At 38.8% G+C, this 22,444-nt stretch overlaps 1 protein-coding gene across 1 annotated transcript in view; it reads left to right on the forward strand.

Moving 5' to 3' along the window:
- The first annotated feature begins 357 nt into the window (after positions 1-357).
- CCDC172 (coiled-coil domain containing 172) overlaps positions 358-22,444 on the forward strand; it is a 104,902-nt gene continuing 82,815 nt past the window's right edge. The window contains exons 1-3 of the mRNA XM_027960411.3: positions 358-419; positions 866-1,010; positions 1,182-1,267. Of these exons, the coding sequence (XP_027816212.2) occupies positions 932-1,010; positions 1,182-1,267 (165 nt within the window). The 5' untranslated portion in view covers positions 358-419; positions 866-931. The remainder of the gene's footprint in view (positions 420-865; positions 1,011-1,181; positions 1,268-22,444) is intronic.

A 22,444-nucleotide genomic window follows, 5' to 3' on the forward strand; every position in this document is an offset into this window, starting at 1 on the left:
ATATTACGCAGATATTGAAGTGTTAATATTACCGCAGCTTGATTACAAAAGGCAGTGATTAATTTAAAAGCAGACAAAAAAGATATGCCCTGATTACAAAGGAATGATTAAGGCGAATGTCAGACACTGCACATTTATAGCAGTCTTTCCCATCGTCAAATGATAAGACTTTGCAAAAGTTTATATTTAGAATCACAGGTACTTTGTACTTTATTATAAGACTGGGTTTGTGCCTTGGAGACAGATCACTGCAACTCCCAGGACGACCTAAAGACTGTTGGGGGCCACGTTGCCAGAACGGAACCAAGCAAAACAACTGAATGACGCATAGTGGGCCCAAAGAGACACCGTAGGCTCAGTTCCCAGAGAACCCCGCGAGGTGAGGCCTGCCAGGTCTCCAGCCCACCGTATTGTTGCAAGTACGTATTTTGCTGAGAGATTGCTTTGAGGACTTTTATTTGAGACTGGGCTTTGGGGGGCGGGGGAATGAGAGGAAAAGCCCGAGCCCAGAAAGGGCTGCTGTTCCAACTGCTCCAAAGCTCAGGCCTCGGTGACTCCATTTTTTTTCCCCTCACCCCCCACAAGAACGGAAAAGAACCTCGCACAGGGGCCAAGGCCTTGTCTGAGGGGAGCTGCGCTCAGCCAGGGGAACAAGGCAGTTTGAGACAGGTCACAGGAAAAACGAAGGCGCACAGAAGGGAAAAAAAGCAAGTCTGTCCAACTTAACGGAGGCCCGGAGTGTGGTTGAGGCCCCGGAGCCTTGGGCCTCACCTCATCCCGTAGGGGCCCCGTTCTTGCGGGGGTACAGGCCTCTGGAGGCCGAACCAGAAATGACCCTGGAATCAGGCTTCTTTCTGCTTTCCAGGATCCTCAGACTCGGTTATAAAATATTTTAAGGACGAAGACGGGAGCGGCAGGAGCGCGGCCTGAAATGAGTCTGGAGTCTTTGTTCCAGCACATCGTATTCTCCGAGCACCAGGCAGAGGAGAGTCGCCGCTTGATGCGGGAAGGTCAGGGACTCTGCTGTTTGAGTTGGGGGCTTGGAGCCGGAGGGAAGGCCCGGGGCAGTGGGCAGAGGAGTGAGGGGTAGGGGAAAGACAGCCGAAAGATGTCTTATCACAGGCCCCAGAAGAGGGACTCCGGAGAGATGGACGTGTTTAAGCATTTAATTTTTATTACAGTAAGGTCGGAAATAAACAGATGTCGTGAGAAAATTAAGAAAGCAGCAGAGCAGCTGAATGAAGAGAAAATCCAGTTGGAATCTAAGGTATTGACATGCAGAGCTTGCTCATTATCACTTGAAAAGGTGTTTTTTTATTTGACTTTTTGAGGATTTGATACTATTTAACTAGTTGTCCTTCCATGTGGTGGTTATGATAATGAATCCTCCTGCCAGTGCAGGAGACCCATGAGATGCAGGTTGGATCCCTTGGTGGGGAAGATCCCTTCCAGGAGGAAATGGCAACCTATTCCAGTATTCTTGCCTGGAGAATCCCATGGACAGAGGAGCCTGGCAGTCTACAGTCCATGGGATCACAAAGAGTCAGACATGTATGAGCATGCACAAAGACACACAGACTCACACACACGCACCCACCCACCATCATGAAGCATGCTACTATGTTAGTGAGTGTTGTTCCATGCTGTCTGGTAATATTTAAAGTTCTGAATTGGGAGACACCTTCCACCCTAACATGAATTTGTCCTATAGAAACCAATTTAAGTCATGAAGAATTCATTGTCCGTGTTGTGGAATGGTTAACGTTTCAAAAGAGCATAATGACATTGGAAAAAGAATGATTCAATTAAGTAGTTGGTGTGGGAAATAAGTTCAGAAGAATAAATAATTTAAGAAGTGTGCTGTGTTGATGAAACAATTGAATGTAACTTTCAAAGGAGTCTCTACCATTTTTTATTATGACTTTCTTTTTTTCACATTTTATTTTAATTGGAAGATAATTGCTTTACAATATTGTATTGGCCTCTGCCATACATTAACATGATTCAGCGACGGGTACAAATATGTCCCCTCCCTCTGGAACCCTCCTTGCATCTTACTGTTTATTTTTCAGTTTTCTGCTAGATTTTGGACATGTCTTTCATCCAGAGGAATCATTTTTTTTCCCCACTAGCATTTCAGTCTTTTCTGCAGCATTTGTAAAGTTCTGTTGTTTTACACAGAAACAGAGGAATCTGATGATATCTTGAAGGTGGATTTTGAAATGTGGATAGAATTTTGGAGAGACAGAGTGAAATATAATAGTAAGAGAAAAGTATTTGGAGCAGGGGGAGAATATGAACAAAAGGGAGGCATAAGCAAGGCATTTGTGGAGAGAAATCTCTCAAAGCAGGGGTTGATGCCTGGGAATAGGAAGAAACCATTGTAGGATTTTGATTAGGGAATGGTGTGATAAGAGTGGGTTTTGGAAGATCTCTCTGAGCTCTGGGAGGAGGGGAACTAAGCACAGCATCCAAATAGGTCACCCATAGCCTTGTTATGAGTGGAGGGTAGACAGCCATACAAAAATATTTATCCAGCTCCTAAAGATAAATTATGTGAGCAGTGTGCAATGGGAAATCTGTTTGAGGAAGTCTGTTTGCTAAAATAAGTCAAATAGGCTTAACACTGTGAGAAATTTCCAGTTCTCTTTTTGGATAAAATAATCATAGATTCTTTCTCTACCTCTCAAGCTTCTTCAGTTATTCCTTTCAATTCTTGTTCAAACACCATCTGAGAGCCCTCCCTTGTACATCTTGGAAAGATTTTTTTTATCATAGCATTTCGGATATCACCTTACCATTAAACAACAGAGCATACTTGTGTTTGTATCCCTCATTCTTTTGTGGACAATGTATTGGATTTTTTTTCTTAACCACCTTTTATTCCCACAGCCTGTATTCCATAACACACAGTATACTTTAGTGTTTTGAATGAATGAGTACTAAAAGGGAGATAATAGGGAGAGTTCAGTTCAGTCGCCCAGTCATGTCTGACTCTTTGCAACCCCATAGACTGCAGCACGCCAGGTTTCCCCATCCATCACCAACTCTCGGAGCTTGCTCAAACTCATGTCCATCGAGTTGGCGGTGCCATCCAACCATCTCATACTCTGTCATCCCTTTCTCCTCCTGCCTTCGATCTTTCCCAGCATCAGGGTCTTTTCCAGTGAGTCAGTTCTTCGTATCAAATGGCCGAAGTATTGAAGTTTCAGCTTCAGCATCAGTCCTTCTAATGAATATTCAGGATGTACTGTCTTTTAAAATTGAATTTGGAAATATGGTTCAGTGAGACCTTAGGTCCTATTTTGCCTGTGAATAGTAGATAAACTAACTGCTAAAAATAATTCTAAAAGCTGATGCACGGGCAAAGTTTTAAGAATGTCATGATGTAGCTTAATTTCCTCTTTAAAAAGAATTAAGATACTTTCAGAATTGTTAACTAGAAGCTAATACAGGTAATAGGCAAAATATATGCAATTAAGTAATGCATAGCTAACACTTATTGTGCACTTACTGTATGTTGGGCACTGTTCTAGATGCTTCCCTTGTATTAACTCTTTTAATCCTGCCGGGAATCCTGTGATGAGGCACCATCATTAATTCCCTTTCTGGGGGGAGGAAAAAGAGAGGTTAAATGACTTGTTCATGGTATATAATTTAAAAACAAATGACAACAATGAAAGTAGTAATTGAGTAATGACAGTGTATTTTATTAAAACATTTTTTAAAGCTCATCTTAGACTTTTTTCATCATGAAATTCACATATAATAGTGTCTGAAGCTTTTGCATCTAGTCTAAGGCAGTATTTTAAAAAGTATAGTAGTGTAAGTTTTTGTGCAAATGTATATTTCCTGGGTTGGTGAAAATATTGACCTGGCAGATAACAAATGTTGAGGAAAAAAGGGTTTATTCTTGAATATCTTTAGAAAATAGTAGATTTACTCTTTGTAATATTTTCTCAGTTAAAAGCCTAGTTTGCTGAAAATGGAAATGTAGTTTGTTGATATATATGCATACATAAAAAGCTGATTCAAATTGTTTTATTTGAGAGAAGAAAGAGCAAATCCCTAGCATTGCTTGGAAACATTTGCTGAAATTACTAATTAATATACACTCATGAATGCACATTGCTTTTTAATCAGCTCATATATGTGGGGAGTAATACAATTGCTTTTACTAATACAATTAACATATGTGGTTCACAGTTCATACAGTACTAATTTATAACTGAAATAATTTGATTTATTATATAGTCAACATGGGGGGGGTGTGTGTATAAAGATCTTTAAAGTAGAACCACAATTACAATGTAAATGACTAATGAGAAGAACTGAAGAAGTAATCATAAATTGATTTCTTGTTTCTTTTATTCTCAGAGTTAATTATATGTCTGCCAATAACAATGAAAATATATTTACTTGCATATTTGACTTGGCATTTATTGACCAATTCATCAAGTAGAAGCAGCATAAGGAGAAACTAGAACATAATTTGAATAGGCCAGTGCTTGAGCTATTTGCACAGTGATACATTCAGAAAGTATTTTGGGCATTTATTTTGGAAGTTGCTTGTGGTCAAAAAATGAATTCAGGAAGTATAGTATTTATATTTTTCTGTTCTGTAAAACCCAAGTAGCATGTAATTAGAACTTGAATGATAGCATTTGCCTTTCAGGGCTCAATGAATACTTTAAAATATATGGTTGCAAAAGTCTCAGATTATGTAGTATGAGTACTTTGTGAATTGGAGAACTGTGATATGCCCGGTTAGGTTTGGTAATGTGAAAACAGAAAGACAAGAACATGCTGTTGATTTGTGTTAATGCTTACCAGTACCTATAGCTTCTGATCATCAAGGAAAGGTTTTATAATATTGATGACAGGAAAAATCAAAATTAGGGACTTGCAGGACATTTGTTGTTTTTTTTAAAGCATCTGAGTTTTTTTTTTTCTTTTAAAAATAGTAATATATGGTTAAAATTGGGACATTTTAATGTTTAGAAACATATTACAAAAAACCTAACATAAATCTATCCTCCTTCAAGAAGAAGTAAATGGAGGAAAATCTGAGGCAGTTTTACTTTTTGCTTCTTCCAGTTTTAACCTATTACGTAAACATAACACTGATGAAATAATATTTCATGAATTTTTAAAGGAAAGTGGTATTGAAATAAACAAGTAGCTTAAGGTGGCTTCATTTACTTCTTTACTTCAGAATATATGCTTTCATTTTTTTCAATTGATAAAAATTATGAACCTTCCTAGAACAGCAGGCAGAGTCTTAATGTGTTAGGACTGATGCTGAAGCTGAAACTTCAATACTTTGGCCACCTGATGTGAAGAACTGACTCATTGGAAAAAACCCTGATGCTGGGAAAGATTGAAGGCAGAAGAAGAAGGGGATGACAGAGGATGAGATGGTTGGATGGCATCACTGACTCGATGGACATGAGTTTGAGCAAGCTCTGGGAGTTGGTGATAGACAAGGAAGCCTGGCATGCTGCAGTCCATGGGATCACAAAAAGTCCAACACAACTGAGTGACTGAACTGAACTCTATTACCTAATTAGGGAAAGAACACATCACAAATTATTATTATTTATAATATTGAAGCTGTGTAATTAAGATTTTTCCCCTTTTAAGAAGTTTAATCAAAGAAAAATTTGTCTACTACTTATGTTTCATTTCATTGTTGACGAAAAGTTGCTTAAAACATAGGTAAAAGAAAGGCATTTCTTCTTTTCCAATTAACATTTGTTAAATAACAATACATGTGAATTATTTAATCTTAATTTTGAAAAATAAAGTTCAAATTCTCCTTATCATAATTTAATATATACCTGTAGCTCTGTTAGTTGTGACCAAGACGCTTTTGAGGGTTCAGTTGAGTTGAGTCACTCAGTAGTGTATGACTCTGCGACCTCAGCATGCCAGGCCTCCCTGTCTGTCACCAACTCCCGGAGTTTACCCAAACCCATGTCCATCGAGTTGGTGATGCCATCCAGCCATCTCATCCTCTATTGTCCCCTTCTCCTCCTGCCCTCAATCTTTCCCAGCATCAGGGTCTTTCCCGATGAGTCAACTCCTCGCATGAGGTGGCCAAAGTATTGGAGCTTCAGCTTCAGCATCAGTCCTTCCAATGAACACCCAGGACTGATCTCCTTTAGGATGGACTGATTGGATCTCCTTGCAGTCCAAGGGACTCTCAAGAGTCTTCTCCAACACCACAGTTCAAAAGCATCAATTCTTCAGTGCTTTTGAGGGTAGTTATACTTAATTGTTTTTAATCTCTGACCTTTCCACGTGGAATTATGAAGTTATCTTGTCTTAAACATGTATAGCTGATTTTTTAAAGTTGTCATAGAAGTTTAGGTGTATTTCCCCTTTTTTATTCGCCTTAGTCAGTTGTACAAGTCCATGTCCTCCTTGGAGGAGGGTATGGCAACTCACTCCAGTATTCTTGCCTGGAGAATCCCATGGACAGAGGAGCCTGGTGGGCTACAGTCCATGGGGGTCACTGAATCTGGAGTCTCTTGTATGAAAAATAGTTTTTCTTTCACATCCAAGGTACCTCATAATTGATGGTTTGATCGATGTCCTCTTCACTCCCCAGTGCTGCTTCTAGGACATGATTTCTCTACTTGCTTATGGTGGTTTATCCTGTATTCTAGACTCCGCCAACTTTCCTCCCTGCTCTTTTCTGTCATTTTACTCACTCACTGGGTAATCTCCCTTGTTCTTTAGAATTTGGCACCTGGCTCTCAGGCTTCCACTCTATCTCAACTCTTGCTAGCATCTTGTATGATGTCATTGTCTATATGTACTATTCAGCTACCTTCCTGACCTGTTGGTTCTTTGGTCTCCACATGTTCAGTGCCCTTATTCTCCATTCTACCTCAGCTACCTATTTCCAGAATTACATTCTGGGTGAGTCAATTATTTACTACTATGCCAACACTCAGGAAATTCCAGGAGAGATTTGATCCAATATATATATACATGGATGTTGGCTTTAGTCTCAGCTGAGACTGCCACACTGCCTGGAAAACTGCTGCATTTCTCTTTCTCACTCTATGCAGTGACTGTTGTAAACCTTTTACTCTCATGTATTTTGTCCTTCTTCTGAACTACTTAACTGTCATGATAACTTTGCTTTGTGATAAAAAAAAAAGCAACCTATAAAACTTACATAAGCATAATACCATTTAAAAACACACAGAACAAATAACGCATCTTGTAGGGGGTTTATATGTGTATAGTGAAATTATAATGGCATACATAGGAATGAAAATAACACATCAACTTAGTGATTATCTCTGATGAGAGTGGAAGATAAATGTAATCAGAGAAGGATATACAGGGTATTTCAGCTGTATCTGTAATGTTTTATTTCTTAAACTGGGGCACATAGCTATGAGATTACTTTAAAAAATAAAGATATATCTTAAAAGTTACAGAGCTGTGGCTTTTAGTCCATTCAAAAGGTTTTGCAACCATCATTATCTGAGCCCAGAATATTTTCATCACTTCAAAAAGAAACTCTACCCACATTAGTCACTCCTTCCCATATTAGTCACTCCTCCATCTCCCTCAAACTGCATGAGTTCTCGGTCACCACTAGTCTACTTTCTGTGTCTGGACATTTCATGTAAGTGTAATCATAGAATAATGGCCTTTTATGGCTGTCTTCTTTCACTTAGTATGTTTTCAGGATGCATCCATGTTATAGCACGTGTCTGTACTTGATTCCTTTTCATGGCTGAATAATATTCCGTTGTATGGATACACTTTGTTTATCCATTCATCGGTTGATGGACATTGGGTTATTTCCACATTTTAGCTATTGTGTATAATGGTGCTGTGAACATTTGGGTACAAGTTTTTGTATGAACATTGTATTTCAGTTCTCTTGGGTATTCCACCTAGGAGTAGAATTTCTTGGTCATATGGTTAATTATAGGTTTAACTTATGGAGGAAATACCAAGTTTTCTGTAGTGGCAATTTTACATTGCCACCAGGAATATATGAAGGTTCTAGTTTTTCTATATACCAACCATAACTTGCTTTCTTGGGATTTTTGGTTTGTTTGATAGCCATCTTAGGGGTTGGGAGATGGTGGTTCATTGTGGTTTGTATTTCCAGTTTCTTAATGAGATTAATATTGAACATTTTTTTGGGTGCTTATTGGCCATTTTGCAAATCTATTTTCCAGATGGCCTACTTAATTAATGGTCATATAATTGGTTGCAGTTCTTTTATGGGAGGGTCTTGTCTCTGAGAAGTAGTAATCTTTCTGTATATTAATACAACTGAAATGATTTTATTTCTAAATGAAGTAAAATATTATTGCATATAACATTTGTTGGACTCCTTTTTCTCAGCTTTGTTTTCATGATCTTAAGAAAATCTGAGTAATATTTCATGGTAATAGCAGTATAGAGCAAACCATATAACAGTATGCCAGATAGCCTTTCTATTTGCAAATGCGTATAAATCACAAAGGTTGCACATTTCCTGGCTTGGATCCATGAAATGGAGAATCTGCTGCATTGTTTCTAATTGTTAAATCTACTAGTGTGCTTCTGTTCCTTTTTTAAAAAGAGCTGCTGCTGCTGCCGCCGCTGGTAAGGTCACTTCAGTCACGTCCAACTCTGTGTGACCCCATAGACGGCAGCCCACCAGGCTCCCCCGTCCCTGGGATTCTCCAGGCAAGAACACTGGAGTGGGTTGCCATCTCCTTCTCCAATGCATGAAAGTGAAAAGGGAAAGGGAAGTCGCCCAGTCGTGTCCAACTCTTGGCGACCCCATGGACTGAAGCCTACCAAGCTCCTCCGTCCATGGAATTTTTCCAGGCAAGAGTACTGGAGTTGGGTGCCATCACCTTCTCCCATTAAAAAGAGCTACTCTAAATAAATTGTTTACCCTGAAATGTTAGAAGTGTTTTAAACAGGAAAGAAAAGAAGTACTTCCTTTCCAGGAACTGAGACAATGATCTTCTAATTAAAGACAGTAAGTTTGTGGCTCAGTATGTAGAAAGCATGAGATTAACAAGTTTGCTAGCCTCCTAGGAATATACAGCACAAAAGAATACCTTTTAAAAAGTTTACCTTTTGATTTGTGATTTCCTGGAAAATCAATTAGCTATGCTCTTCACTTCTGTTATTCATTCACTCAACAGACATTCATTGAACAACTCTTAAATGATACCAAGAGTAATTGGCAAATAAATTATGTAACAAGCTTCTACCTTAATTAGAGGGTTGACATTAAACAACTTCAACTATAGAAACCTAACTGTAAATTCAAAATTCTTGATGTTCTCACTTTTTAAAAATTCTGTAATTACTTTAAATTTTCTCTAATTCTCTAAAGAAAGCCTTATAATGTTTGTCATGAATTCTTTTCTAAAATGGGGAGCTACAATAGTTCACCAGATATTTTAATGTAGCACTGGCATTTTCTAGTAGCTCACCACTAGGGATAATCTGATTTTCTAGGGTGTGTACCTTTGCTGTGGGTTTTTAAATTCTTGACTAAAAGAATATTCTTGAATGTACCAGCCATTCTTTGACCTCAGGGCCTTTGCACTTGGTGTCTTCTCTGCTTGAAATGCTTCTCTCAGCTATTGGTGTTTTATACACACTTCTTTTAGCTCTCTCTCGGTAGGGAGGCCAACCATTCTATGAGAATGTGAGACTTTCAGTTCTCACGTTGGAACAGCCACATATAAATCTTGATGATTGGTTACCTTACCTCTCAGCCTAGTTGGCACTTTAGAGCCGTGGGTCTCAAAGTGTGATCTATGATCCATTGTTGTTCTGTCGCTCAGTTGTGTCCAGCTCTTTGTGACCCCATGGACTATAGTACAGTACTCCAGGCTTCCCTGTCTTTCACTATCTCTTGATGTTTGCTCAGACTAATGTCCATTGAGTTAGTGGTGCCATCCAATCATCTCATCCTCTGTTGCCCCCTTCTCCTCCTGCCCTCTATCTTTCTTAGCAGCAGAGTCTTTTCCAGTGAGTCGGCTCTTCGAATCAGGTGGCCAGAATATTGGAGCTTCAGCTTCAGCATCAGTCCTTCGAAAGAGTATTCAGGGTTGATTTCCTTTAGGATTGACTAGTTTGATCTCTTTGCTGTCCAAGGGACTCTATGCCATACCACAGTTTGAAAGCATCAATTCTGTGATCTATAGGAAGAGTTTTGTGATGTCAAACTATTTTCCTAATAATATAAAGCTATTATTTGTCATTTGCACTGTTCTGATATGTACATTGATAGTGCAAAGGCAAATATTGGCACCTCAGAACAAATTAAGGCAGTGGCAACAAACTTTTAGTAGTCATTATATTATTCACTGCCACACGCTTACAGTGAGAAAGCAGACCCCACCAATTTCACTGTATGCCCTTGATTAAAGTGTAAAAAATATTGTTTTGAAACTAACCATTTTGTGTATGTGTTTTTAATATTGTGTGTGATGAAATGGGAAGTTTACATAAAGTACTTCTATATTCTGAAGTACAGTGATTGTCTCACAGGATAGTATTTATATGATTGAGTTTCAGTATGAACTAGCTATTCTTTTTCTGGAGCATCCTTTTAACTTGAATAATTGACAGATAAGTGTAGTTATTTAAACTTGAGTATTTGGCAAAATTTTCTCAAAAATGAGTGAAATGACCCTGACATGTCAAGGCAGATATTATTTTTGCCAATGATAATGTTCAGCCTTTCACACAAAGATTACAATGTTGAAAGACTCAGATCTGTCACTGTATGTGCAGTTCATGTGTCACTCTGTGTGCACTGTATGTGTCACTATTTGTCACTATATGTGCAGTTTCCCAGTACATATTTTTCTGAGTTTGTAGGTGGTATTAATAAATGTTAGTTTTTAATATTGCATTATGGAGTGTATCAACATTTGGAGGACCTGAATGATTCAGTGAAGGAATATTTTTGAAATGACCAGCACATAGTTTTAATTTTACATGGATAGAAGATCCACTCAAAGCACAAAATAGACCAATGGTTTTTATTGTAACAGGATGAAAAATTTATTGAAATGGTTTCAGATCCTACATTGCAACTAACCTTTAAGGAACTACTACTCATTAAGTTCCTGAAGAATATGGCATAATTATTCAGTTAGGGTAGTAAAATACTCCTCTCATTTCCAGCTCTACATCTGTGTGAGGCTAGATTTTCTTCATATACTTCAACCAAGAAACATAGTGTAAGAGATTGGATACAGAAGCAGATATAAGAATTCAGCTGTCTTCTGTTAAGCCAGACTTAGAAGAGATTTGCAAAAATGTAAATGCAATGCTTCTTACTTCATTTTGCTTTGGAAAATGTTATTTTTATAAAAATATATTTAATATACAACAAATTTATTGTCATTATTTCTAAGTGAATTAAATAGTTTCAAAGTTTCTCAGTTTTACTCTTTGATACTGAAAATATTTATAGATACAGCTCACAAATAATTAAATAAAAATCCTCAATAATTTTTTAAGGCTATAAAATCTTAAAGACCAGAAATCATAAGATCAAGAAGTTTGACCCTCCCCCAAGTCCATATATAAAATTACATATAAAATAACATATAAACCATATGGAAACCTCATGCTGTCTCTCTCTCTTTCCTGGCTTCTGCTTTATTTTTCTTTGTAGCTCTTAATTTCTCTTGATATATTTTTATATTGGTCTGTTTATCGTTTATCTTTCCTTGTGCTGCATGTGTGCTAAGTCGCTTCAGTCCTGTCCACCTCTGTGTGACCTTATGAACTGTAGCCTGCCAGGATCCTCCGTCCATGGGATTCTCCAAGCAAAAATATTGGAGTGTGTTGCCGTGCCCTCATCCAGGGGATCATCCTGACCCAGGAATCAAACCTTGCGATTGTTATGTCTCCTGCTTTGGCAGGTGGGTTCTTTACAACTAGCACCACTTGCAAAGCCCTTGTTAATGTAATGTGAAGCCCTTGTGGATGTAAACTCCATACGGAATACATATTCATTTGTTTTGTTTACTACTGTTATTCTTTCTTACTATCTAGAACAGTGCCTGAATTACAGTAAGTGTTACATATTATTGAGTGAATAAATTAATTTTTTTTCTCTTAGAATTCACTCTCTTTCCTCTTCTATGAATTCTGCTTGTGACATCTGTTGACCTTTTCACATGGTGGTACGTTTTTTTATGAGCCTTAAAATTTTTTATTGTGAACCTATCTTTAGCAGAACTTTCCTTTCTTGGGAGTCCTATCTAGTCTTGGTAAAAAAGAGTTCCTAAGGAGCAGTTTCAACCCTGCTGCCAGAACCGTGCAGAGTTCATTTGTTCAGGATGAATTTTCATGTAAATTTTTGGGCTCAGTGTTTCTGCCCTGTCTGGCTAAGAGACATTTGAATCTCACATCCATGAACTATTCAAGTGTGGCTTTGGTGGTTCTAGGGTATGATTCCTTTTCTATTCATGGATCAACAGAGGCAGCTCACTTCTCTGCTGCATCTCTAAACCAGTGGTAGAGTTTTCTTACTCCACGTGCATAGCCAGCATAGGCACTTTTTTTTTTTTTTTTTTTTTGGCAAAGAACAAAAGCAGCATTTTAGTTGAAAAGTCTGATAGTGTTGAAGTTGTTATACTTGTTCCCTTGCCTTATTTCCAGACTGAGAGGTAGTCTCTGTCAGCAGTTTCCTGTAGGTATTTTTAAAAATTGACATATGGTTAATTTATGATGTTTTGTTAGTTTCAAGTGTATAGCAAAGTGATTCTATTACATATATATAATACATATATGTATATAACACATTATCCATGTATGTATCAGTTTGGTTCAGTTGTTCAGTTGTGTCTGACTCTTTGCTACCCCATGAACTGCAGCACACCAGGCCTCCCCTGTCCATCACCAACTCCTGGAATTTGCTCAGACTCATGTCCATCGAGTTGGTAATGCCATCCAGGCATCTCATCCTCTGTCATTGTCCCCTTCTCCTCCTGCATTCAGTTTTTCCCAGCATCAGGGTCTTTTCCACTGAGTCAGTTCTTCACATCAGGTGGCCAAAGTAGTGGAGCTTCAGCATCAGCCCTTCCAATAAATATTCAGGACTAATCTCCTTTAGGATGGACTGGTTGGACCTCCTTGCAGTTCAAGGGACCCTCAAAAGTCTTCTCCAACACCACAGTTCAAAAACATCAATTCTTCCATGCACAGCTTTCTTTATGGTACAATTCTCACATCCAATGACTACTGGAAAATCCATAGCTTTTACTAGATAGACTTTTGTTGATAAAGTAATCTCTCTGCTTTTTAATATGCTGTCTAGGTTGGTCTAGGGCTTCCCTTATAGTTCCGTCAGTAAAGAATCTGCCTGCAATGCAGGAGACCCGGGTTCACTTCCTGGGTCGGGAAGATCCTGTGGAGAAGGAAATGGCAACCCACTCCAGTATTCTTGCTTGGAGAATCCCTATGGACATAGGAGCCTGGCAGGCTGCAGTTCTTGGGGTTGCAAAAGTTGGACATGACTTAAAGACTAAAGAGAGAGAGGATGGTCATAGCTTTTCTTTGAAGGAGCAAGTGTCTTTTAATTTCATGGTTACAGTCACCATCTGCAGTGATTTTGGAGCCCCAAAAGATAAAGTCTGTCACTGTTTCTGTTGTTTCTCCATCTGTTTGCCTTGAAGTGACGGGACCAGATGCCATGATCTTAGTTTTCTGAATGTTGAGCTTTAAACCAGGTTTTTCATTCTTCTCTTCCACTTTCATCAAGAGGCTCTTTAGTTCCTCTTTGCTTTCTGCCATAAGGGTAGTGTCATCTGCATATCTGAGGTTATTGATATTTCTCCCGGCAATCTTGATTCCAGCTTGTGCTTCATTCAGCCTGGCATTTCGCATGATGTACTCTGCATATAAGTTCAATAAGCAGGGTGACCTTATACAGCCTTGACATACTCCTTTCCCAATTTGGAACCAGTCCATTGTTCCATGTCTGGTTCTAACTGTTGCTTCTTGATTGCATATAGATTTCTCAGGAGGCAGGTCAGGTGGTCTGGTATTCCCATCTCTTTCAGAATTTTCCACAGCTTTTGTTGTGATCCACACAGTCGAAGGCTTTGGCATAGTCAATAAAGCAGAAGTAGATGTTTTTCTGGAACTCCTTTGCTTTTTCTGTGATCCAACGGATTTTGGCAATTTGATCTCTGGTTCCTCTGTCTTTTCTAAATCCATCTTGAACATCTAGAAGTTCTCGGTTTACATACTGTTGAAGCCTGGCTTGGAGACTTTTGAACATTACTTTGCTAGTGTGAGATGAGTACAACTGTGTGGTAGTTTGAACATTCTTTGGCATTGCCCTTCTTTGGGATTGGAATGAAAACTGATCTTTTCCAGTCCTATGGTCACTGTTGGGTTTTCAAAATTTGCTGGCATATTCAGTGCAGCACTTTAACAGCGTCATCTTTTAGACTTAAAATAGCTCAGCTGGAATTCCATCACCTCTACCTGCTTTGTTTTTAGTGATGCTTCCTAAGGCACACTTGACTTCGCACTCTAGGATGTCTGGCTCTAGGTGAGTGATCACACCATTGTGTTTATCTGGGTCATTAAGATCTTTTCTGTATAATTCTTCTGTGTATTCTTGCCACCTCTTCTTAATATCCGAGAAGGCAATGGCAACCCACTCCAGTACTCTTGCCTGGAACATCCCATGGACGGAGGAGCCTGGTAGGCTGCAGTCCATGGGGTCGTGAAGAGTTGGACACGACTGAGCAACTTCACTTTCATGCATTGGAGAAGGAAATGGCAACCCACTCCAGTGTTCTTGCCTGGAGAATCCCAGGGATGGGGAAGCTTGGTGGGCTGCCGTCTATGGGGTCTCACAGAGTCAGACATGACTGAAGCGACTTAGCAGCAGCAGCAACAGCAGCTTCTTAATATCTTCTGCTTCTGCTAGGTCCATACCATTTCTGTCCTTTACTGAGCCCATCTTTGCATGAAATGTTCCCGCGGTATCTCTAGTTTTCTTGAAGAGATCTCTAGTCTTTCCTGTTCTATTGTTTTCCTCTATTTCTTTTCATTGATCACTGAGGAAGGCTTTCTTTTCTCTCCTTGCTATTCTTTGGAACTCTGCATTCAGATGTGTATATCTTTCCTTTTCTCCTTTGCCTTTAGCTTCTCTCCTTTTCTCAGCTATAACATATATGTGTGTGTGTGTGTGTGTGTGTGTGTATTCTATTTCAGATTCTTTTCCATTACTGGTTCTTATAAGATGATGATATTCTCTGTGCTAGACAGTAGGTCATTGTTATATCTGTTGTATTTATAGTAGTATATATATGGTAATCCCAAACTCCTAATTTATCTCTCTGCTCTGTCCTACTCTCCTCTTTAGTAACCATGTTTTTTTTGTCTGTGCATCTGTTTCATAAATAAGTTCATTTGCATCACAGATTCCACAGATAAGTGTTATCGTATGATATTTTTCTCATCTGACATACGTCGCTTAATATGATAATCTCTAGGTCTATACATGTTTCTGTAGATGATATTATTTAATTCTTTTTTATGGCTGAGTATTATTCCTATGTATTATATATGTATACCACATCTTCTTTATCCATTCATCTATCATTCTTGACGTGCTTCCATGTCTTGGCTATTGCAGATAGTGCTGCTATGAAGATTGAGGTGCATGTATCTTTTCAAATTATAGTTTTCTCCAGGGATATGCCCAGGAATGGGATTGTAGGATCATATGGTAATTCTATTTTTAGTTTTTTAAGGCATCTCCAAACTGTTTTTCATAGTGGCTGTACCAATCTTCCTTCTCACCATCAGTGTAGGAGAGTTCCTTTTTCTCCACAGCCTCTCCAGTATTTATTATTTGTAGACTTTTTAATGAAGGCCACTTTGACTGGTGTGAAGTGATACCTCATTGTAGTTTTAATTTGCATTTCTCAAGTTGGACTATGAAGAAGGCTGAGTGCCGAAGAATTGATGCTTTTGAACTGCGGTGTTGGAGAAGACTCTTGAGAGTCCCTTGGACTGCAAGGAGATTCAACCAGTCCATTCTGAAGGAGATCAACCCTGGGATTTCTTTGGAAGGAATGATGCTAAAGCTGAAACTCCAGTACTTTGGCCACCTCATGGGAAGAGTTGACTCATTGGAAAAGACTTTGATACTGGGAGGGATTGGGGGCAGGAGGAGAAGGGGACGATAGAAGATGAGATGGCTGGATGGCATCACGGACTCGATGGACATGAGTCTGAGTGAACTCCGGGAGTTGGTGATGGACAGGGAGGCCTGGCGTGCTGCGATTCATGGGGTCACAAAGAGTTGGGCAAGACTGATCGACTGAACTGAACTGAATAATTAATGATATTGAGCATCTTTTCATATGCCTCTTCGGCATCTGTATGTCTTCTTTGGAGAAATGTCTGTTTAGGTCTTCTGCCCAATTTTTTATTGTGTTCTCTTCTGATATTAAGCTGTATGAGCTCTTTGTGTGTTTTAAAAATTAATCCCTTGTTGGTAGCATCATTTGCAAGTATTTTCACTCAGTCCATTGGTTGTTTTTTGTTTTGTTTATGGTTTCTTTTGCTGTGTAAAAGCTTATAACAACCTATTTGTTTGTTTTATTCCAGACTTTATCCAGTTTCATCTCCCTTTGGCTTTGACTTTGAGTCGTATTTGAGCATTTTAAAAATCTTAGCCCCTGTTGCCTGTATCCAGTCTCAAAGATACCCTTTGGACTTGAATTCTAGCATGATGACTTCTGGCATGATATTTCTCTCTTGTTTTTTGACTTCCCTATGTTAATGATATTTTAAATTATTTATATTTTATCCAGCATTTCCCTGTCTTTGAATAGAAAATGAGTCGTTTCTCGCTCTTATGTTTTTGTGGACATATTTTTGTTTGTACTTCGTGAGGACATCAAGTAGTTGATTAGCAAAAAAATTTGTACTTTATAGTAAAATTATTATAGATATATACAGTATTTTCTCTCTGTAATTCTTCAGGCAGTTCTTTTATTCTCTTCTGTTATGGTATTTTTATAGGGTTTACATTGTTATTCTGTGAGAACTGTTCAGACTTATGTTTTGCCAACAGTTAGCACATATAAATTGTTCTTTACTGCATTCTTGTTTTCTTGAGTTCTTGAAGAATGAACTGTCTTCTTGGAACTAAAGCTGCTGTTTGACAAGTTGATGTGAATATCTCCAACCTGTTTCTAGCATTATTGTGGAATACTTGACTGAGGTCTGATCTTCTCTTGCTTGTGTGCCAAGTTTTCTTATTATGAACAGGAAAATGTATGTTTTAAAGAAGCTGTGACATTTTATAGATTGTCCGTTAAAAGCAGTACATGAAAATTCACTACCCTCAGCATTCCATTGTTTTATATCCTGACAGAACAGGAAGATGTAGTGATAGGTAAGGTAAGGTTCTGCTTCCTAAGTTGTCAAATTGCACAGAAGTCACCTTATTTCAAAGTAGCTCCCCAGGGAGAGTCTTTCAGATTAAGAAGTATCATTACAGACTGTTCCTGGCCTACCACTATTTGTATTTTACTATTCTTTCCCTAGTCAGATTAATGCCTAGCTGAATCAGCAATTCTCTGGAAATGGGAGTTTTATTTGAGGAAAAGGAGAAGAATAATTTTGAAGATGGAGGGTTATTTTGAGACGGTTGTCTATGGACTTTGGAACCCCAGATGGGTTCAGAAAAGGTGAATGAAAATGGTCAAAGGTAAACTGGCTATGCATAGCTGTGCCTGTCATCTCAGTGCTGGTGGGAAGAATTTCTTATAGCCTTTGGTGCTTGTGTGTTCTTATGAATTGTTATAGCCTGAATTAATATTTCAAGATTAGTTGAAAGACTGCCTACCTCAGCTTCTTTGGTTCAAGCTAGTGCCATGGTTATAAATATAGTCCAGTTTTTCTTGGTTAAAATTCTAATCAATTCTTCCCAAGAGAAGACAGAAAAGTGGAAGGAATGGGAGGTATGTGACCACCACAATAGAAAAATAGATCAGGCTATTACTCTAAAATGATCAACTCCTGCTCCTCTCAGTCTTTTTTTTTTCTTGATATATATATATTTTATTGAAGTATAGTACACAGCAAGGTGATTCAGTTATACATATATACACATATTATTTTTGAGATTATTTTCCATTATTGGTTATTACAAGACACTAACTAGAGTTCCTGTGCCATACAGTAAACCTTTGTTGCTTATTGCAAATGTGTCTTTTAAAATTAGAAATCTAGTATTCTATCCTTATAAGTCAAACAAGTGAAATCAAAATGTCATAAATTTTTTAGCTAGGCAAAAATTCTTAAGTTTTCTAAAATACATGTACATACTATTTATGTACATATATACAAAAGCTTTTCTGCTACACTTGATAAAGGCTTGAGAAAGAACACAAAAAAGGAGATGGGAAAATTGGAAAACATAAACTAAATGAAATGGGAGCACTGAACATGAAATATAAAAAATGAAACAACCTAGATAAAGTAAAAGATCCTCATATAGTCCAATTGCTTTTAATCATGGCTACTCATTAGAAACATATCTGGAGCTTTGGAGAAAAAAAGCAATACCAGGGCATTTGTATTTTTCAAAAAACATCAAGATAATTCTGATATGCATCTGGATTTTTAAAACGTGATTATAGGTTTTTCTATTAAATTATATAGATTTGGTGATATAGAATTCTATTATTTTTCTGTTGACCAATCATGATACAATGGCATTAAGTGAGCAATAGTTACATAATCACAGTAGTAAAATATGTTTATCAGTTTTCACAATCAATAGCCAGAGAAAAAATAAAATAATTACAGTTGTAAGCCATAATGGGAACATTAACCTAACAGTATAAAATAATTACATACAATTTGTGGGGTCAAGCAAAGTGATGTGGTAAGTGGAAATGCATACATGCACATGTTTTCATCCACCCAGCCAGTCTATGTCTTTTGGTTAGTGCATTTTAATCCATCTACATTTAAGGTAATTGTCAATATGTATGATCCTATTGCCATTGTCTTAATTGTTTTGGGTTTATTTTTTTGTAGGTCTTCCCCTTCTATAGTGTTTCCTGAGTAGAGATGTTTCTTTAGCATTTGTTGTAAAGCTGGTTTGCGTGCGTGCTAAGAGTCGTGTCCAACTCTTTGCTATCCTATGGACCGAAGCCACCAGGTTCCTCTCTCTGTCCATGGGATTCTCCAGTCAGGAATACTGGAGTGGGTTGCCATGCCCTCCTCCAGGGGATCTTCCCAACCCAGGGATTGAACTCACATCTCTTAGGTCTCCTGCATTGGTGGGTGGGGTTTGTTTGTTTTTTTTTTTTTTTAGCCACTAGCACAACCTAGGAAGGCCAAACCTGGTTTGGTGCTGCTGAATTCTCTTGACTTTTGCTTGTCTGGAAAGCCTTTGATTTTTCCATCAAATATGAATGAGAGTCTTGCTGGGTAGAGTATTCTTGGTTGTATGTTCTTTCCTTTCATCACTTTAAATATATCATGCTGTTCCCTTTCGGCTTCCCTTTTAGTTTCTGTTGAAAACCAGCTGATAACCTGACTGGAGTTCCCTTGTGTGTTATTTGTTGCTTTTCCCTTGCTGATTTAAATATTTTATCTTTGTCTTTAGTTTTTGAAAAAGCAAGAGTTCCAGAAAAACATCTATTTCTCCTTTATTGACTATGCCAAAGCCTTTGACTGTGTGGATCACAAGAAACTGTGGAAAATTCTGAAAAAGACGGGCATACCAGACCACCTGACCTGCCTCTTGAGAAGCCTGTATGCAGGTCAGGAAGCAACAGTGAGAACTGGACATGGAACAACAGAGTGGTTCCAAATAGGAAAAGGAGTACGTCAAGGCTGTATATTGTCATCCTGCTTATTTAACTTATCTGCAGAGTAAATCATGAGAAATGCTGAGCTGGAGGAAGCACAAGCTGGAATCAAGATTGCTGGGAAAAATATCAATAACCTCAGATATGTAAATGACACCATCCTTATGGCAGAAAGTGAAGAAAAAATAAAGAGCCTCTTGATGAAAGTGAAAGAGGAGAGTGAAAAAGTTGGCTTAAAGCTCAACATTTGGAAAACAAAGATCATGGCATCTGGTCCCATCACTTCATGGCAAATAGATGGAGAAACAGTGGCTGACTTTATTTTTCTAGGCTCCAAAATCACTGTAGATGGTGATTGCAGTTATGAAATTAAAAGATCCTTACTCCTTGGAAGGAAATTTATGACCAACCTAGATAGCATATTAAAAAGCAGAGACATTTACTTTGTCAACAAAGGTCCACCTAGTCAACACTACGGTTTTTCCAGTAGTCATGTATGGATATGAGAGTTGGACTATAAAGAAAGCTGAGCGCCGAAGAATTGATGCTTTTCAACTGTGGTGGAGAAGACTCTTGAGAGTCCGTTGGACAGCAAGGGTATCCAACCAGTCCATCCTAAAGGAGATCAGTCCTGGGTGTTCATTGGAAAGACTGATGTTGAGGCTGAAACTCCAGTACTTTCGCCACCTGATGTGAAGAGCTGAGTCGTTTGAAAAGACTCTGATGCTGGGAAAGATTGAGGGGGAGGAGGAGAAGGGAACAACAGAGGATGAGATGGTTGGATGGCATCACTGACTCTATGGACATGGGTTTGGCAGGACTCCAGGAGTTGGTGATGGACAGGGAGGCCTGGCTTGCTGCGGTTCATGGGGTCACAAAGAGTCACGACTGAACGACTGAACTGAACCCAACTTAGTTTTTGTCAGTTTGCTACTATGTGTCTTGGGGTTTTCCTCCCTGAGTTTATCCTGCCTGGGACTCTCTCTGCTTCCCAAACTTGGCTGACTATTTCCTTTCCCACGTTTGGGAAGTTTTCAGCTATTATAGCTTCAGATATTTTCTCAGGTCCTTTCTCTCTCTGTCCTCTCCTTCTGGGACCCCTATAAAGCAGATGTTCGTACATTTAATATTGTCCCAGAGGTCTTTTAGGCTGTCTTCAGTTTTTTGTTTTTGTTTTCCATTCTTTTTTCTATATTCTGGTCTGGGGCAGTGATTTCCACCATTCTGCCCTCCAGGTCACTTGTCTGTTCTTCTGCCTCAGTTACTCTGTTATTGATTCCTTCTGGTGTATTTTTCATCTCTGTTTGTTTGTGTTCTTTAGTTCTTCAAGGGTCTTTGGTAAACATTTCTTGCATCTTCTCCATTCTGTTTCCAAGATCCTGGGTTATCTTCACTATTACTATTCTGAATTCTTTTTCTGAAAGATTGCTATCTCCAGATCATTTAGTTGTTTTTCTAGGGTTTTATATTGTCCCTTCATCTGGGACATAACTCTCTGCGTTTTCATCCTGATTAGCTTTCTGTAATGTGGTTTTTGTTTTAGCTGCTGTGGAATTGTGGTTCTTCGTGGTTCTTCTGTCTCCCTCTGGTGGATGAGGCTAAGAGGCTTCTGTAAGCTTTTTGATGGGAGGGACAGGGTGGAAAAAACTAGGTCTTGATCTAGTGGGCAGCATGTTGCTCAGTAAAGCTTTGATCTAATTATCTGCTAATGAGTGGGGTTTTGCTCCCTCCATGTTAGTTGTCTGGCCTGAGGTGACCCAGCCTTGGGGTCTGTGGCCTCTCTGGTAGGGTTAATGCTGACCTCCAAGAGGGTTTATGCCAAGGGGGACCTTCTAGGACTGCTGCTGCCAGTACCCCTGTCCTGTGTTGAGCTGCTGCCAACCCACACTTCCGCAGGAGACCCTCCAACGCTAGCAGGTAGTTTTGGTTCAGTCTCCTGTGCGGTCACTGCTCCCTTCCTGTGGTGTGGGTGTGTGTAGGATTTTTTTGTGCGCTGCAAGACTGGAGTCTCTGTTTCCCCCAGTCTAGTGGAAGTCCTATAATCAAATCCCACTGGCCTTCAAGGTCAGATTCCTTGGGATTTCCCAGTCCCTGTCAGATCCCCAGGCTGGGAAACCTAACATGGGGCTCAGAACCTTCACAACAGTGGGAAAACTTCTTTGGTATTATTGTTCTCCAGTTTGTGGAACACCCACCTGGCAATTTGATTTTATCATGATTGTTCACGTCTTACCGTCTCACTGAGGTTTGTTCTTTGTCTTTAGACATGGGACATCTCTTTTTGGTGTGCTCCAAACCAGGTGGTCTGATATTCCCATCTTTTTAAGAATTTTTCACAGTTTGTTGTGATCCATACAAAGGCTTTAGCATAGTCAATGAAGCAGATGTTTCTTTCTTTTTCTGTGACTCAATGAATGTTGGCAATTTGATCTCTGGTTCCTCTGCCTTTACTAAATCCAGTTTATACATCTGGAAGTTCTCAATTCAGGTACTATTGAAGCCTAGGTTGAAGAATTTTGAGCATTACCTTGATAGCATGTGAAATGAGCACAGTTGTGTGCTGGTTTGAACATTCT

This window comes from Ovis aries, chromosome 22 (genome assembly GCF_016772045.2).
Source record: "Ovis aries strain OAR_USU_Benz2616 breed Rambouillet chromosome 22, ARS-UI_Ramb_v3.0, whole genome shotgun sequence".
In the NCBI taxonomy this organism is placed as follows: Eukaryota; Metazoa; Chordata; class Mammalia; order Artiodactyla; family Bovidae; genus Ovis; species Ovis aries.